This window comes from Salmo trutta, chromosome 14 (assembly GCF_901001165.1).
Source record: "Salmo trutta chromosome 14, fSalTru1.1, whole genome shotgun sequence".
Taxonomy (NCBI): Eukaryota; Metazoa; Chordata; class Actinopteri; order Salmoniformes; family Salmonidae; genus Salmo; species Salmo trutta.
In genome coordinates this window covers 53978419-53996610 of record NC_042970.1, presented here as the reverse complement: position 1 = coordinate 53996610, position 18192 = coordinate 53978419, and the positions used below count along the sequence as shown (strand labels likewise).

Here is an 18192-nt window from a genome sequence, read left to right as displayed (position 1 = left end):
GGACTTCTCCAACACGGCACACTTATGTTTTCTATTGCAAAACATTTTAAAATAATGAAAACCAACCTGGTGAACACCAACCATAAATAAATACAGATATACACAATAAGACAGTGTATAACTGCAATGAATGGAAATGTCGGTCTTGGTCGAAGTTGGCAACCACACTTGTTGTCATCATCTGTAATTCTAGTATTAGTTAAAAACCGCTGCATTTCAAGTTGAATCCTGTTCTTACGGACTCCCAGTTACAAACATGGACACAAAGACCAGTTCAATTCTTCTCTCTTCACAACAGAATGAGTCACAGTGAGGAAGCCTATTACAGGCTAGATGATACACACGCACACAGCTTGTTCCGTTGTGAGCGGCAGGCCTCTCAGTTCCAGACAGTTAGTGTGTGTGAGCAGCTGTTATGATCTGTCCCTGAGAACAGAAGCTCTGACACACGTCTCTCAAATCCAGTTTCCAACACACTCACTGACTGTGTGTGTGTACAGACAAGTTTCAAGTTGTATTTGTCGTACGGGATACGCATGGTATACATCGTCCAATGAAATGCTTACTTACAGGTTCCTTCTTGAAAACGCAACAATAAGAAATAGTAAAAAACAAGAATATGAACATAAAGTAAATGGCAGTAGAGTAGAATAAACATTTTAGCATAAATAAAATTCAGGAAGGCAATTTATAGTACAATATTTACTTGTGTATTGGGGAAAGGGGGACGGGGGGCAAGTGTATAAATTGAGCAATATAATAAGAGTCTGGTAGCAGTCAGTTGTGCAAAGGTTGGGAGAATCAGAGCAGCTGACCAGTCCAGTTCAAGTGTTCAGCAGTCTGATGGCTCGTTCAGCAGTCTCATGCTCCGATACTGTCTGCCCGGCGGTAAGGGAGAGAACAGCTTGTGGCTGGGGTATGTGGGATCCTTGATAATGCTGCGTGCCTTCCTCAGCCATCGTTTCGAGTAGATGTCCTGGATGGGTGGAAGTACGGTCCCTGTGATGTACTGGGTCGTCTTCACCACCCACTGGAGGGCCTTGCGGTCGTGGACGGAGAAATTTCCTTACCAGGCCATGGTGCAACCGGTTAGTACGCTCTTGATAGTGCAGTGGTATTATTTGGAGAAAACCCGGGGCGGCATGCCAAATTTATTCAGCCGTTTTAGGAAGTAGAGATGCTGTTGCGCCCTCTTGACAAGAGTGGTGGTGTTGTTGGTCCAGGACAATTCCTTGGTGATGTGGACGCCGAGGAATTTAAAACTCGTGAATCTCTCTACTAGTCCCATTGATGTAGATTGGGATATTTTCCCTCATCTGCTTTCTGAAGTCAACAATCAACTCCTTTGTTTTCCTCATGTTGTCGTCATGACACCATAACGCCATTTCACTTACCTCCTCCCTAAAGGCTGACTCGGCGCTGTTGGTTATCAGGCCTACAACCGTGGTGTCGTCAGCAAACTTTATGATGGAGTTGGTGACGTGCAAAGCCACGCAGTCGTGGGTGAAAAGGGAGGACAGCAGAGGACTGAGGCACCCCTGGGGCACCCCAGTGTTAAGAAGTGTTGTTGCCAATCCTTACAGCATGTGGTCTGTCCGTCAGGAAGTCCAGGATTCAGTTGCAGAGGGTGGTGTCCAGACCCAGGTCTCTGAGCTTGGTGTCGAGCTTGAAGGTAACGATAGTGTTGAATGCTGAACTGTAGTCAATGAACAGCATTTACACGTGTTCCTCTTGTCGAGATGTGTTACGGCCGTGTGAAGACAGACAGGGCTGAGTGTGACTAACAGAGGGTGGGGGAGGAGCAGATTAACTGGGAAGAGCTAAAAAAAGGAATTGGGGGGGGGGGGGGGTGTATGCTGCAGCATCTGAGGTTGTGGTTGTGTCTGTGTTGCTGCATTTGTCCATGAGTGTGAATGGATTTTGACACATTCGAGTGCAGGTGTGAAGATTTCTTCTCTGTTTTGGGGTTTTCAATACATTGTTGTGTGTGTGTGTGTGTGTATATATACTCAGATGAAAAGGTAAGGAACATGCTGTGTGTGGGCGTTCATGTGTGTGCATTGGTGCTAGGGCTGGGCGATATGGCCAAAATATTATATCACGGTATTAAAAAAAAGACAGTATTTTTAGTTTTTGAATGATAAAAGTACTACATTTGCTTTATGAGTAGTGAGTGATCCTAGGGTGGCAACACATAGACTAAGTGATTTCAATAAGTCTTTCTCCATTCTGATTGTTTTATACTGTTCAATTCGACTAAAACAAATTTCAGCACTTTTATCATTTCTGCATTTCCTGCACTCAATTGCAGTGGTGGAAAAAGTACCCAACTGTCATACTTGAGTAAAAGTAAAGATATTTTAATAGAAAATGACACCACCCAGTAAAATACTACTTGAGTAATAGTCTAAAAGTATTTTGATTTAAATATACTTAATTATCAAAAGTCAATGTAATTGATAAAATGTACTTAAGTATCAAAAGTAAAAATAATTTCAAATTCCTTATATTAAGCAAACCAGATGGCACCATTTTTTATTTTTTTATTTACGGATAGCCAGGAGCACACTCCAACACTCAGACATAATTTACAAACAAAGCATTTGTGTTTAGTGAGTCCTCCAGATCAGAGGCAGTAGATGACCAGGGATGTTCTCTTGACAAGTGCATGAATTGGACCAAGTAAAAGTAGTCAAAAATAAAAATAGTAAAAGTACAGATACCAAAAAAAAAAAAATTCTTAAAGTACTTTACACCACTGCTCAATTGAGATAATTTCCACACTGCCACCATGTAGGGCTGCACAATATGGGCAAATAATCAAGGATTTATTTTTTGCCAAATGTTGCAATTGCAATTTTACTTGCGAATTTGAGCAAAACTGTTGGAATCATGGAAATAGAATGACCATTTTAATTCTATAATTAGAATATAATAGTGGGCACTTTCAATACAGTGTTGTTTGACATGACAACAAACTAATATGCCAAGGAGGAGTTATTGTGACAGGGTAGGAACAAAAGTGTGTTTAAGTGTTTCCTATAAGCTTTGGCTACACTGCATACTTTCTCTTAGCTACTTCATGTAGCTAACATATTCTTGCTTGCATATTCCTCTTTGATTTAGAAGATACAGTTGCACAAACAACATGCTGATTTAGGTCTACACCATCACTGTTATTATCAGGCTGTATTAGCTAGCTACGTTTGCTCTTACTAAGTACATGTATTAGCTAGCTAGCTATTTGCATTAGCGGCTAACAATTAGAGTCTCACAAGATTCAGGGAAACTTGCTAAGAAAAGAAGCTAGCGGTTTGCTGACGTAAGAAACAAACTAATAGTATAATTTATAACGCTAGTGGATTTATATTAAGAAGCAAAGTGAAAACAGCATTGTTGTCAACAACATTGTTGCCTGTGCTGCATTGACCTGGCAGACTGAATGCGTCTCATGGTCAGTGTTGCCAACTCCTCAGTAAGGAAAGTAGTTATTGGCTGTCCTAAAAGTTGCTAGAAGTCGGTAAATGACATCACCTAATTTGCATAATTGGCCATGTGCATGTAATTGTGATGGACGCTGTAGGAGAGAGGAATAGCATTGTGGGAGAGACAAAAAGTGAGTCAAAAACACCCTAAATATGTTTAGAACTACAAATTAACTTTATTCTGTCGATTCTTGTTTTTTTCTCCTTTATCCGGGCTTGGGACCAGCAAAAGTGACCCAAAAGAGACACTCAGGCGGAGTTACTTAGTTTTTTATTTAATTTTTTGTTTTTTTTAGTATAGTCACAGTAAAACATGAAAATTTTTAACCATAACATTTTTTACATTTTTTTGTATACAATCTAAATGGACCAAAAAGAGACAATAGAAAAAAACTGTCAATGGCAATGTGAGAAAAGTATGGTAACTAGTCTGGCCCTAATTCAGGTAAAAAAAAAAATGTTTTTATGTAAACCAGGGGCAGCTTCCCGCATGCGCGATTCATTTGTAGTCTGGACACGAAGGGGTGAACATCTCCTGCTCTGACTGCAGCTAGGAGGGACTGCTGCGCGAGGACTGGGCCGCCTGTGAGTGCTTTGGGACGGGGGTGGGGCACACGGCAGCACCCACTGCTCATTGAGAAGAGTAAGAACGATACGTGCTTTCACGTCAGTCTCCAAAAGTCTCCAATAACACCAGAAAAAGTCGCTAGATTTGTCGCTAGTCGCTTTTTTGAAAAAGTGTCACTAGAGGGGTCTGAATACCCGCTAAATATAGCGACAAAGTCGCTAAGTTGGCAACACTGCTGGTGGTTGAGGAACATCAAATGCGCTCTTTGAGTGACAGGGGGCGTGGCTAGATCTTTGTGGAAAGTGGCACGGAGGAAAGAGCGGAGAGTTGACTCAAGTAGCGTATCACATTTAACAAACCAAACACCGGTATAGAAGGTAAAGTAAAAACCCAAACTGGTCCCTGCATCAATACCGGTATATCATAAAATTCGGTATATTGCCCAGCCCTAGTTCATGCATGTACACCTTCAGAGGAAAAGGAAAAACATCCTGCTGTGTGCATCTATAAATACGGATGGGAATGTGTGTGAGAATGCATGGCTCTGATTTATCTGTAGTCAGAATGAAGGCCAGCCCAGTGGGGGTGGGGGATAACGTTTTCCTCATTGTCATGCTGCTTAGTCACACATAGAGACAGCTGGGGGGTAGATGACGGCTCAATGTTAGTGGGCGTTTGATGAGACTACTGCAGGTCACTGGAATTGTGGAACCAAAGGACAAAATAATGTACACAAGCCTGGCCCTGGACAAAATACCATCAGCTGGGGTCTAAAGTCTGTACCAACGTATTAGCTTAGCATAGTGGTGGCTAGCTGGTGTTGTAGCATTAACTATATAGTTGAAGCTAGCTTAGCTTTCATGTGCACATGTCTGGATTGGGACAAAACACCAGCAGCAAGGGCCAAAAGCCTGTATCGATGTCCTAGTATGGTGGAAGTTTAGCTGGTTGAAGTGACATCACCTTCCCTGAGAACTGGTTCATTATGTTCAGTAGGCTACAAAAATGGAGAAAGCTAATTGAAACATACGTTTGGGTAGTACATCCTATCTACTGAGAATGCCCAATTTCTTTCTTTTCTTGATTTTCAAAAAGCTTTGGTTCTGGGGGAGCTTTGGTTTTAGTGGTATACAACTAAGCCTAGTACTGACAGGAACTTTACAAAGTGCAGATTTCTGATGGAAGGCAGTGTTGTGCAGAATACCGGTGTGGTTGAAAAACTAGCACATGCTACATTAGAACAGCATGCAACTTATTGTAGAAAACCCTACATCCGTAATTAATGTTTCATGACCTGATTTAAAGAACATCCCAATGAACCTGTGACCCAGGCTATTGATCATAGAAAGATGGGTTTCCAGGGTTACGGGTTTGGTTCATCACAAGGTTTCTCTCTATGAACAACACATGGCCATTTTTCTTGCCTCTAAGCTTGCATTTGAAAAATGAGTGTATTGCTCAGTGAACTGTGACAAAAGATAAGCACAGTGCCATACAAATCGATTGAAAAACTATAGGAAGAGAGACCATAGTGACGGAACAAGGTTGAGATACATCCCAAACCCTTTTGCCTTCAACTGGAGGTAAAGCTTAATCGCTAGAGCTGTCTGTTGTACAGGATGCACTAAATAACTTCAAAACAACCATCACAACCATCACAGACGTCTTTCCTCCACGACCACACAGAGGTTGTGTCGCCATTCTCGATCTTTCTCCCGAGGTGTGCACTTCCACACTCCTTGTCATTGATTTAAAAGCTTTGGGTTGGTGCAAGCATTGGCTGGAGATTTCCCACCATTGTTCCTACACATCAATGAGGGAGGATTGTGAATTAGGTAGAAAGGTAGAGAATCGGAATGCAACCATGCTCCTGTTCAGTAATATCACCTGGGCCACCTTTAGTACACAACTTGCCTGTAGAAATGTCAGGAACAGAGCTGACTTGAGTCCTTAATCTACATGTCAGAGAAGCATGTTTGTTCTACATACTGCATTTCTATTTGAATGTTCCACAATATTGTGCCCTACTGTCACCAATCAGTATCAATGAGGCTTTTGAGGAGAAGAGGGAAGAAAGCAATTTAGGAGTTTCGAGACACTGTCGAAACCTCTCAAGGGACTGTGACTGCTCTTTGACAGGAGGACAATGTGACCAGCACACCCTTAGTAGCCTCAAAGTTAGCGTGTAAACAACAGAACTAATGCTGCAGCTGCACAACTAGTAGCACATCCCCTAATATGGAGCAAGAAAGCTTGAACAACAGGATCTGTGATCATGTGATTTGTTCCCAGTTACAATGCACAGAGATAGGAAGACAGCGAGCGAGAGAGAGATTGACAGGAAGAGAGCGAGCGAGAGGGTGATGGATAGGAAGAGAGCGAGCGAGAGGGAGATGGAAAGGTGGACAGAGGGAGAGGGACTGATTTGGTGGTTGGTTGAAAACCAGAATCAACCAACCAACCACTCCTCTCACTGCCAACCGATGTGAACAGGCACCTGAGGATGAAGACAGATCAGCACCTTTTCTCGTTCCATAAAAAAATGCAGATTCTCCATTCCATAGGAAGTCTAGCGTGTAGTTCCAATTCATGTTGCTGGTAGCAATCAATGGAAGAAATACAAAATGTTTCAATGAATGAGGGTGTGTAAATATGTGGTGGTAGTGAGGGGAATTGTAAGGAGTTTTGTATTAGGAATCAAAATATAGGTTTAGGGGCAGTTCCTTTGAGTTGCATACAGGGGAAACCAAACTCATTCGAGTTCAAAGTCCTATAACACAAAAAGGACAATGTGTGTGCGTATACAGTGTGAGAAAAGCCATAGATAGGCATCCATAGCCATGTATACTGTAGAGTATGTGAATGTACTGTGTGCATGCATGTACAGTGCCTTCAGAAAGTATTCAGACCCCTTGACCTTTTCAACATTTTGTTACGTTACAGCCTTACTCTAAATAAAACATTTTCCTCAGCAATCTACACACAATATCTCATAATAACAAAGTGACAACAGGTTTTTTTAAATTTTATTTAAAAAAAAAACAGATACCTTATTTACACAAGTATTCAGACCCTTTGCTATGAGACTCGAATATTTAGCTCATGTGCATCCTGTTTCCATTGATCATCCCTGAGATGTTTCTACAACTTGATTGGAGTCCACCTGTGGTAATTCAATTGATTTGAAATGACTTGGAAAGGCACACATATATATAAGGTCCCACAGTTGACAGTGGATGGCAGAGCAAAAAGCAAGTCATGAGGTCGAAGGAATTGTCCGTAGAGCTCCGAGACAGGATTGTGTCGAGGCACAGGTCTGGGGAAGGGTACCAAAACATTTCTCCAGTATTGAAGGTCTCCAAGAACACAGTAGGTTCCATCATTCTTAAATGGAAGAAGTTTGGAACCACCAAGACCCTTCCTAGAGCTGGCCGCCCGGCCAAACTAAGCAATCGGGGGAGAAGGGCCTTGGTCAGGGAGGTGACCAAAAACCCGATGGTCACTCTGACAGAGCTCCAGAGTCCCTCTGTGGAGATGGGAGAACCTTCCAGAAGGACAACCATCTCTGCAGCACTTCACCAATCAGGCCTTTATGGTAGTGGCCAGACGGAAGCCACTCCTCAATAAAAGTCACTTGACAGCCTGCTTGGGAGTTTGCCAAAAGACACCTAAAGACTCTCAGACCATGAGAAGCAAGATTGTCTGGTCTGATGAAACCAAGATTGAACTCTTTGAACTGAATCCAAAGTGTCACGTCTGGAGGAAACCTTGCACCATCCCTACGGTGAAGTATGGTGGTGGCAGCATCATGCTTTGGGGATGTTTTCAGTGGCAGAGACTGGATCGAGGGAAAGATGAACAGAGAAAAGTACAGAGAGATCCTTGACATAGACCTGCTCCAGAGAGCTCAGGACCTCCGACTGGGGCGAAGGTTCACCTTCCAACAGGACAATGACCCTAAGCACACAGCCAAGACAACGCAGGAGTGGCTTCGGGACAAGTCTCTGAATGTCCTTGAGTGGACCAGCCAGAACCTGGACTTTGACCCGATCTAACATCTCTGGAGAGACCTGAAAATAGCTGTGCAGCAACGCCTCCCATCCAACCTGACAGAGCTTGAGAGGATCTGCAGACAAGAATCAGAGAAAATCCCCAAATACAGATGTGCCAAACTTGTAGCGTCATACCAAAGAAGACTGGAGGCTGTAACCGCTGCCAAAGGTGCTTCTACAAAGTACTGAGTAAAAGGTCAATACTTATGTAAATGTGATATTTCAGTTTATTTTTGATAAATTAGCTAAATTGTCTAAACTGTTTTTGCTTTGTCATTATGTGGTATTGTGTGTAGATTGAGGGAAAATAAACAATTTAAGCAATTTTAGAATAAGGCTGTAATGTAACAAAATGAGGAAAAAGTCAAGGGGTCTGAATACTTTCCAAATGCACTGTATGTATGTATGTATGTATGTATGTATGTATGTATGTATGTATGTATGTATGTATGTATGTATGTATGTATGTATGTATGTATGTATGTATGTATGTATGTATGTATGTATGTATGTATGTATGTATGTGTGTGTGTGTGTGTGTGCGTACAACATGAGGGAAAACACAGTTGAGGGAAAACACAGTTGAGGGAAAACACAGTTGAGGGAAAACACAGTTGAGGGAAAACACAGTTGAGGGAAAACACAGTTGAGGGAAGTGCAGTTTGATGGCATGCTCCACATGCCAAGGCCAATAAAAACAATTGTAATCCCCAAATTCAACGAATTATGGTTATAGTTCCTACATGTGCTACTGCTCCATTGATGAAATTAGTTGGAACTTTGCTTGAGGCTGATGGGACAATCGAAAGACTCATCTTGTTTTTTCCCTGGAGGGGGAAACTAGCATGTTTATCAAGATCAAAAGTGAACAAAAAAAGGAATGTGTGCTCCTCATTCTGGCTTAGGTTTACCCTGTTCCACGGAGCAAATACAAACATGGTTAAATGGGAAAATATTCAGATCTTTTCTACTTAGAAAATATCCATAATCCTCAGAACAATCCACATATCTGCTAAATATTGCCTGGCCACTGAATTGAGGCTTGGTTCACAGAAGAACATACAACATGGCAGTGATATACATTTTCAATAATGCTTGGACTTGCCAGATAGGTGGATCTTGGGCAATGTCTCAAATGGCACCCTATTCCCTATACAGTGCACTACTTTTGAGAATAAGGTTATAGGTCTCTGGTCAAAAGTAGTGCACTATATATTGGGAATAGGGTGCCATTTGAGACATAGCCCAAGATTAGACCAAGAATCACCTTGATGTTGTCTCGTGGTCCCTGTAAAAGGATGTCAAAAGCTTTGATAAAAGAACTCCACAGGAGACGGCAGTCTCTCCGCAGTCCTGGAGTCCTTGTCTCACCCCAACTCTCCAGAAAACTAGGTTTTATCGGCCTGTCCCATCTAATCTTCTCTCCTCCATGGCAGTGCACAGAGAATGAATGGAGAGGGGGAAGAGCGGAAGCGGAGCAGAGGAGTGCAGCCAAGGGAGAACCCAGCAGAAACTCGACGCTGGATCCACTTCCTCTGTCCGTCACTTAATGTGGTACTCTCCCTGAAGCAACGAGAGTAGGCATCGTTAAGCCATGTTCCACACTGTAAGAAGGGGAAGTAGATACACAGTATCAACCATTGGCAGACAATGAGCCATGAAAACAGACTTAAATAGGAACTGGGCTTCTGTTCCCTTTTAATGAGGCACATTATGTAGGCTCTTTTGAACCCATATCAGTCCTTGGAGAAATCCTTAGGGGAAGCACATCAACAAGATCTGATCGACATAGAATGACTCAACAGCACATACAGTACATCTGATATTAAAAATATCCGATTGACTTAAGCTATCCTTATATTGGTAAGGGTGTTATGAACCGGTGTATGGGAACATATCAATGCATTTGAGGCTGTGATATTCTATTATAATGCAATGGTGTATTTAAGCCACACTTGAACAATAGCCTCCATTTAGATATGCTGAGACTTTGCAACATCCCATGCCAGAATTCCCAGGGATGCACACCTGTTTCATTCAAACCAGTAAATGTGGGCTGTAGCAAATATATATATATATATAATATCAAGCATAAACTGTATGTGATGTACACAACTGTGCCCCTGTCCAAATCATAATATTTTTATAACCAAAATGCCGGGAAAAAATGTTGCGCACCAGACTGTCACAGACGCAAGTTAACGTATTGTAACCCCATTGGTGAATAATGGGTTATTATAAAGGTTATTAGCTAGGGTATATTTAAATACAGATCATGCACATACATACTGATCTTAACCCGCTTTAATTGGTAGGTTATAATTGGGCTGTATGAATCAGAACAGGTGCTGTTACAACTCCATGTTGAATTACTATGGTCAGTGTGTGTGTATTGATTATTTGTATACCTTCATTTCAATCGAGGAGGCGTCGAGCATGCATTATTGTATAGTAGCCTATGTTGGCTATGCGATGGGGGTGAAATCTGTCAACAACATAGTCAATGAATGACGCAGGATATAAATCCTAGGGGGAAATTGCCAAAAATTATACTGTCAATTCAGAACACTGTAGGGTGGTGGGGATGCGAGCAATGTGAACCAACGAGAGAAAAGCTGTCGATTACGAATACTTTGTGTAATGTCAAGCAAATGTATTATACTAAAATGTCTTGACATTCCTTCACCTGGCCTCAGATAAACTATTATTGTAGGCTAGTCAACACTCACCTTTGAAGCAAGCGTCTTGAGGTTCACGCAAGGCACAGAAGAAGCGTGAATAAAGAACCAAATCAAATCCTCACAATCGTCTTAATTTCATGAAAAGGATTCGAAAACGAACGATATCGAACTTATTTGAGGAAACTAGTAGTGAAAGAAAATCCCATTTAGAGAATTTAGGAACTGTTGAGAGGTCATGAAGAGCAGAGGGCACAACTTAGATTGCGGTAGCGATCCACTTCGCTAAAATAAACACAAGTAGGCTATGGAAATGAATATGAGTAAAATTAAGTAGGCTTAGTGAAAGGCGCAGTGATAAATTAGGGCTATGAAATTAATCCTTGTGCCATATACGAGGGATATGGTGAAAACATTCCTTGTATTGAAAAAGGCAAGATCATGTGCATCAGTGACGAAACAAGACAGCACAAATATGATAAGGGAGAATGGACCGTATTACGTTTTTTACGCAACTAGATGGAGTCAGGAATAACACAATTACGGTCCAAACACTTAAAAGACACATCCTATCCCCTCAAATTAAGTGGACACTTCTGATGACGTGTCATGACGTCTGACGAGTATACACTTGCAGGGCGAGGGAGGAAGGAATGATTTAAAAAAAAATGTATATATATATTTTCTTAACAACAAATCAATGCAGGAAGTACATGTGGGAACACAATTATATATATAAATAATATACAAAGGACAATTGGGCTAGGGGGTACAATATCACATTACACAAGGACCTTAAGGGACATACATACACTTATTATTCTAACAGCTTCTTTGTAAGTAGAGTATTTAATTGTCTTAAAATACAGTTCAATGTATTTTTGTAAGGTAAGAAAATGTGGTGTTTTGTTTGTAAATTTACAATTGTGAATATGAAATTTGTCCAAAAGAATAATGAAATTAATTACATAAAAATGTTTCAGCTTATTTCTATTTTAGGTAAAGAATCCAAGCAGTACATCTCTCCACAATAGTGTAAGATCTTCATAAATGTGTTCAATTATAAATCTACTGATGTCTTGCCACAGTTTTCTTACATGAATACAATGCCAAAAAAGATGCAACACTGTTTCTGGGTGGTTATTACAAAAAGGGTCCTTAATTTTGTTAACAAATGTGTGTGGGAACATCCAACTTTTTTCCAACAGATATTATCAATAAATCCATTCCAATAAGGCATGACATAAGGTATAGATACAACATCCTGCTGAAACAAGGTTCGTATCACTCTGTTGTTGAATGGACCAAATGAGAAACAAATCTTTCCAACTGATGAGTCAACAGGGTCAATGGAAGGTAGGCTCTGAGGGTCAGGTCTTGACACGTTCCTGAATAATAAAGCAACACCTGAGGGAATGGCATCTAAAACAATTGCAAATTCTTTAGGTGTTACAGGGACCTTGTAAAGTGATAAGAATTCCTTATAACTAAGTAAAAGACCCTCTGCATTTACCAGTTGGCTCACCAATAAGATATTATTTCGGAACCAATATTCTAAGAACAAAGAAATATTTTTATACAATATATCCCAATTATTCCATATATAATATCTGTGTGGAGAAAAATTATGCTTATAAATAAAGGACCATGACAAGAAAACCTGCTGATGAAAAGCAGAAAGTTTCACTGGAACTTTGTCAATATTATAATTGCAAACCCTTGTGTCCTCCTCCCAGAGTGCTAAGAACCTTGGCGTGATCCTGGACAACACCCTGTCGTTCTCCACTAACATCAAGGCGGTGACCCGATCCTGTAGGTTCATGCTCTACAACATTCGCAGAGTACGACCCTGCCTCACACAGGAAGCGGCGCAGGTCCTAATCCAGGCACTTGTCATCTCCCGTCTGGATTACTGCAACTCGCTGTTGGCTGGGCTCCCTGCCTGTGCCATCAAACCCCTACAACTCATCCAGAACGCCGCAGCCCGTCTGGTGTTCAACCTTCCCAAGTTCTCTCACGTCACCCCGCTCCTCCGCTCTCTCCACTGGCTTCCAGTTGAAGCTCGCATCCGCTACAAGACCATGGTGCTTGCCTACGGAGCTGTGAGGGGAACGGCACCTCCGTACCTTCAGGCTCTGATCAGGCCCTACACCCAAACAAGGGCACTGCGTTCATCCACCTCTGGCCTGCTCGCCTCCCTACCTCTGAGGAAGCACAGTTCCCGCTCAGCCCAGTCAAAACTGTTCGCCGCTCTGGCACCCCAATGGTGGAACAAGCTCCCTCACGATGCCAGGACAGCGGAGTCAATCACCACCTTCCGGAGACACCTGAAACCCCACCTCTTTAAGGAATACCTGGGATAGGATAAAGTAATCCTTCTAACCCCCCCCCCCCTTTAAAAGATTTAGATGCACTATTGTAAAGTGGTTGTTCTACTGGATATTATAGGTGAATGCACCAATTTGTAAGTCGCCTGGATAAGAGCGTCTGCTAAATGACTTAAATGTAAATGTAAATGCAAACCAACATGAAGTTAAGGCCACCAAAAGTAAAGACATGATGAGGAATAAAATTCCACATAGAAGTGGGTCTTCTTAGGAATTGTTTTATCCAATTGATCTTAAAAGTATTATTTAATGTAGTAAAGTCCAGAAAATTAAGCCCACCATTCTCATAAGTGTTCATTACAACAGTTTTCCTAATGTAATGGGTATGGTTTCTCCACAGAAAGTTGAAAAGCATCTGGTCTATGTCCTTGCTTATTTTACCGTCAAGATATAAAGATAGAGCGCCATATGTTAGTCTAGAGATACCTTCAGCCTTGGTTATTAGGACTCTTCCTCTTCCATTGGTAGTTTGTTGTAACCAAGTATTGGTGCTAACCGTGTGTTATTGGATGCTAGCATGCTAGTTAGCTACGGCGCCATAGGACACGGTGCACTGGGTGGGTTTCAAGGAAGAATACTGTACCAAGTTATCTAGCTGAATAAACTAAGTTTGAGCCTATTCCTGGAAACATTGAACCACTGTAGTTTACATCAATTATAATTTCTAAAGTGGAAGTTGGAAAAGTTATATTTGAGTGTTTCAGTGAATGGTTAGTGAGGGAGGCCCTGCTCTCTCGCTTCCCCAGTTGTTCAGTTAATTTTCATTCCAATCTCCTTTGCATTAGCGTAGCCTTTCCTGTAGCCTGTCAACTATGTGTCTGTCTATCCCTGTTCTCTCCTCTCTGCACAGGCCACACAAACGCTTCACACCACATGGCCGCTGCCACTCTAACCTGGTGGTCCCAGCGCGCATGACCCACGTGGAATTCCAGGTCTCCGGCAGCCTCTGGAACTGCCGGTCTGCGGCCAACAAGGCAGAGTTCATCTCAGCCTATGCTACCCTCCAGTCCCTCGACTTCTTGGCGCTGACGGAAACATGGATTACCACAGAAAACACTGCTACTCCTACTGCTCTCTCCTCGTCTGACCACGTGTTCTCGCATACCCCGAGAGCATCTGGTCAGCGGGGTGGTGGCATTGGAATCCTCATCTCTCCCAAGTGGACATTCTCTCTTTCTCCCCTGACCCATATGTCTACCTCCTCCTTTGAATTCCATGCTGTCACAGTCACTAGCCCATTCAAGCTTAACATCCTTATCACTTATCGCCCTCCAGGTTCCCTTGGAGAGTTCATCAATGAGCTTGACACATTGATAAGTTCCATTTCCTGAGGATGGCTCACCCCTCACAATTCTAGGTGACTTTAGCCTCTCTAGGACCGGTGGGACGAATTTGTCCCACCTACGTAACAGCCAGTTGAATCCTGTGGCGCGATTTTCAAAACCTTTGAAATGCTATTACTTCAATTTCTCAAACATATGACTATTTTACAGCTATTTAAAGACACGACTCTCGTTAATCTAACCACACTGTCCGATTTCAAAAAGGCTTTACAACGAAAGCAAAACATTAGATTATGTCAGCAGAGTACCCAGCCAGAAATAATCAGACACCCATTTTTCAAGCTAGCATATAATGTCATAAAAACCCAGAAGACAGCTAAATGCAGCACTAACCTTTGATGATCTTCATCAGATGACACACCTAGGACATTATGTTATACAATACATGCATGTTTTGTTCAATCAAGTTCATATTTATATCAAAAACCAGCTTTTTACATTAGCATGTGACGTTCAGAACTAGCATACCCCCCGCAAACTTCCGGCGAATTTACTAACAATTTACTAAATTACTCACGATAAACGTTCACAAAAAGCATAACAATTATTTTAAGAATTATAGATACATTACTCCTTTATGCACTCGATATGTCCGATTTTAAAATAGCTTCGGTGAAAGCACATTTTGCAATATTCTAAGTAGATAGCCCGGCATCACAGGGCTAGCTATTTAGACACCCACCAAGTTTAGCCTTCACCAAAGTCAGGTTTACTATTAGAAAAGTTTGATTACCTTTCCTGTTCTTCGTCAGAATGCACTCCCAGGACTTCTACTTCAATAACAAATGTAGGTTTGGTCCAAAATAATCCATAGTTATGTTCCAACAGCGACGTTTTGTTCGTGCGTTCAAGACACTCCGAAAGGGTAAATAAGGGTGACGAGCACGACGCATTTCGTGACAAAAGATTTCTAAATATTTCATTACCGTACTTCGAAGCATGTCAACCGCTGTTTAAAATCAATTTTTATGCAATTTTTCTCGTAAAAAAGCGATAATATTCCAACCTGGAAATCGTTTTTTAGTACAAAGAGAGCGAAAGTAAAAGCATGGGATCCCCTCATGCACGAGCCTCAGTCTGATGGCCCTCTGATCGACCACCATCCAAACGCGCTAAAGTTTTTCAGCCAGCGGCTGGAATTACATCATTCAGCTTTTTCCCGGGTTCTGAGAGCCTATGGGAGCCGTAGGAAGTGTCACGTTACAGCAAAGATCCTAAATGTTCAATAAACAGAGCCAAGAAGCCCAAGGAATGGTCAGAGAGGGTACTTCCTGTTTGAAATCTTCTCAGGTTTTTGCCTGCCATATGAGTTCTGTTATACTCTCAGACACCATTCAAACAGTTTTAGAAACTTTAGGGTGTTTTTTATCCATAGCTAATAATTATATGCTATAGTAGTAACCAGATTAAATCGGGTACGTTTTTTATCCAGCCGTGCAAATACTGCCCCCTATCCCCAACAGGTTAAGTCAAACGACACCGCTGGTCCTGCTCACATTGCCCTACCCTATGCTTTGACCTCTTTCTCCCCTCTCTCTCCAGATGAAATCTTGCAACTTGTGACGGCCGGCCGCCCAACAACCTGCCCGCTTGACCCTATCCCCTCCTCTCTTCTCCAGACCATTTCCGGAGACCTTCTCCCTTACCTCACCTCGCTCATCAACTCATCCTTGACCGCTGGTTACGTCCCTTCCGTCTTCAAGAGAGCGAGAGTTGCACCCCTTCTCAAAAAACCTACACTCGATCCCTCCGATGTCAACAACTACAGACCAGTATCCCTTCTTTCTTTTCTCTCCAAAACTCTTGTGCGTGCCGTCCTTGGCCAGCTCTCTTGCTATCTCTCTCAGAATGACCTCCTTGATCCAAATCAGTCAGGTTTCAAGACTGGTCATTCAACTGAGACTGCTCTTCTCTGCGTCACGGAGGCTCTCCGCACTGCTAAAGCTAACTCTCTCTCCTCTGCTCTCATCCTTCTAGACCTATCTGCTGCCTTTGATACTGGGAACCATCAGATCCTCCTCTCCAACCTCTCAGAGTTGGGCATCTCCGGCGCGGCTCACTCTTGGATTGCGTCCTACCTAATAGGTCACTCCTACCAGGTGGCGTGGCGAGAATCCGTCTCTGCACCACGTGCTCTCACCACTGGTGTCCCCCAGGGCTCAGTTCTAGGCCCTCTCCTGTTCTCGCTATACACCAAGTCACTTGGCTCTGTCATATCCTCACATGGTCTCTCCTATCACTGCTACGCAGACGACACACAATTAATCTTCTCCTTTCCCCCTTCTGATAACCAGGTGGCGAATCGCATCTCTGCATGTCTGGCAGACATATCAGTGTGGATGACGGATCACCACCTCAAGCTGAACCTCGGCAAGATGGAGCTGCTCTTCCTCCCGGGGAAGGACTGCCCGTTCCATGATCTCGCCATCACGGTTGACAACTCCATTGTGTCCTCCTCCCAGAGTGCTAAGAGCCTTGGCGTGACCCTGGACAACACCCTGTCGTTCTCTGCTAACATCAAGGCGGTGACCCGATCCTGTAGGTTCATGCTCTACAACATTCGCAGAGTACGACCCTGCCTCACACAGGAAGCAGTGCAGGTCCTAATCCAGGCACTTGTCATCTCCCGTCTGGATTACTGCAACTCGCTGTTGGCTGGGCTCCCTGCCTGTGCCATTAAACCCCTACAACTCATCCAGAACGCCGCAGCCCGTCTGGTGTTCAACCTTCCCAAGTTCTCTCACGTCACCCCGCTCCTCCGCACACTCCACTGGCTTCCAGTTGAAGCTCGCATCTGCTTCAAGACCATGGTGCTTGCCTACGGAGCTGTGAGGGGAACGGCACCTCCGTACCTTCAGACTCTGATCAGTCCCTACACCCAAAGAAGGGCACTGTGTTCATCCACCTCTGGCCTGCTCGCCTCCCTACCTCTGCGGAAGCACAGTTCCCGCTTAGCCCAGTCAAAACTGTTCGCTGCTCTGGCACCCCATGGTGGAACAAGCTCCCTCACGACGCCAGGACAGCAGAGTCAATCACCACCTTCCGGAGACACCTGAAACCCCACCTCTTTAAGGAATACCTGGGATAGGATTAAGTAATACTTCTAACCCCCCCCCCCCCCCCTACACTCCCCCCAAAAAATATATAGATGTACTATTGTAAAGTGGTTGTTCCACTGGATATCATAAGGTGAATGCACCAATTTGTAAGTCGCTCTGGATAAGAGCATCTGCTAAATGACGTAAATGTAAATGTAATGTAAGATAAGTCCCTCTGTAGCCATTGATGTAGCTTCTTCTGGGTTTTTTTTAATAAGAGGGTTAAAATTTAGCAAGCCTCTAGACTTCTGATCCTTTGTAATGGTTATGCCTAAATATGTAAGTTCTTCTTTCACTGGAATACCATAATATGAGGGTGTCACACAATCTTTGACAGCCATGAGTTCACATTTATTAATGTTAAGATAAAGACCAGACGCTTTGGAAAAGGATTGTAATCACATTGATCGATATGGGAATTTGGTTAGCGTCTTTCAGAAAGTGTTGTATCGTCAGCCAGCTGGCTTATAATAATTTCTTTACCAGCTATGGAAATACCTTGTACAGGACTATTTAAAAAAAATAATTTGTAAGAAGTTGGGTGATTAATAAAAACAGGTACGGAGAGATAGGACAACCTT

At 42.7% G+C, this 18192-nt stretch overlaps 1 protein-coding gene across 4 annotated transcripts in view; it reads right to left on the bottom strand.

Annotated features, from left to right (window-relative positions):
• LOC115208382 (proto-oncogene tyrosine-protein kinase Src-like) overlaps window positions 1-11019 on the bottom strand; it is a 43849-nt gene extending 32830 nt beyond the window's left edge. For 2 of the 4 annotated variants that reach the window (XM_029776404.1, XM_029776405.1), the window contains exon 1: window positions 67-1381. In XM_029776404.1, the coding sequence (XP_029632264.1) occupies window positions 67-181 (115 nt within the window). In that variant the 5' untranslated portion in view covers window positions 182-1381. The other 2 variants (XM_029776406.1, XM_029776407.1) reach the window with 2 other exon arrangements.
• Window positions 11020-18192: the final 7173 nt, after the last annotated feature.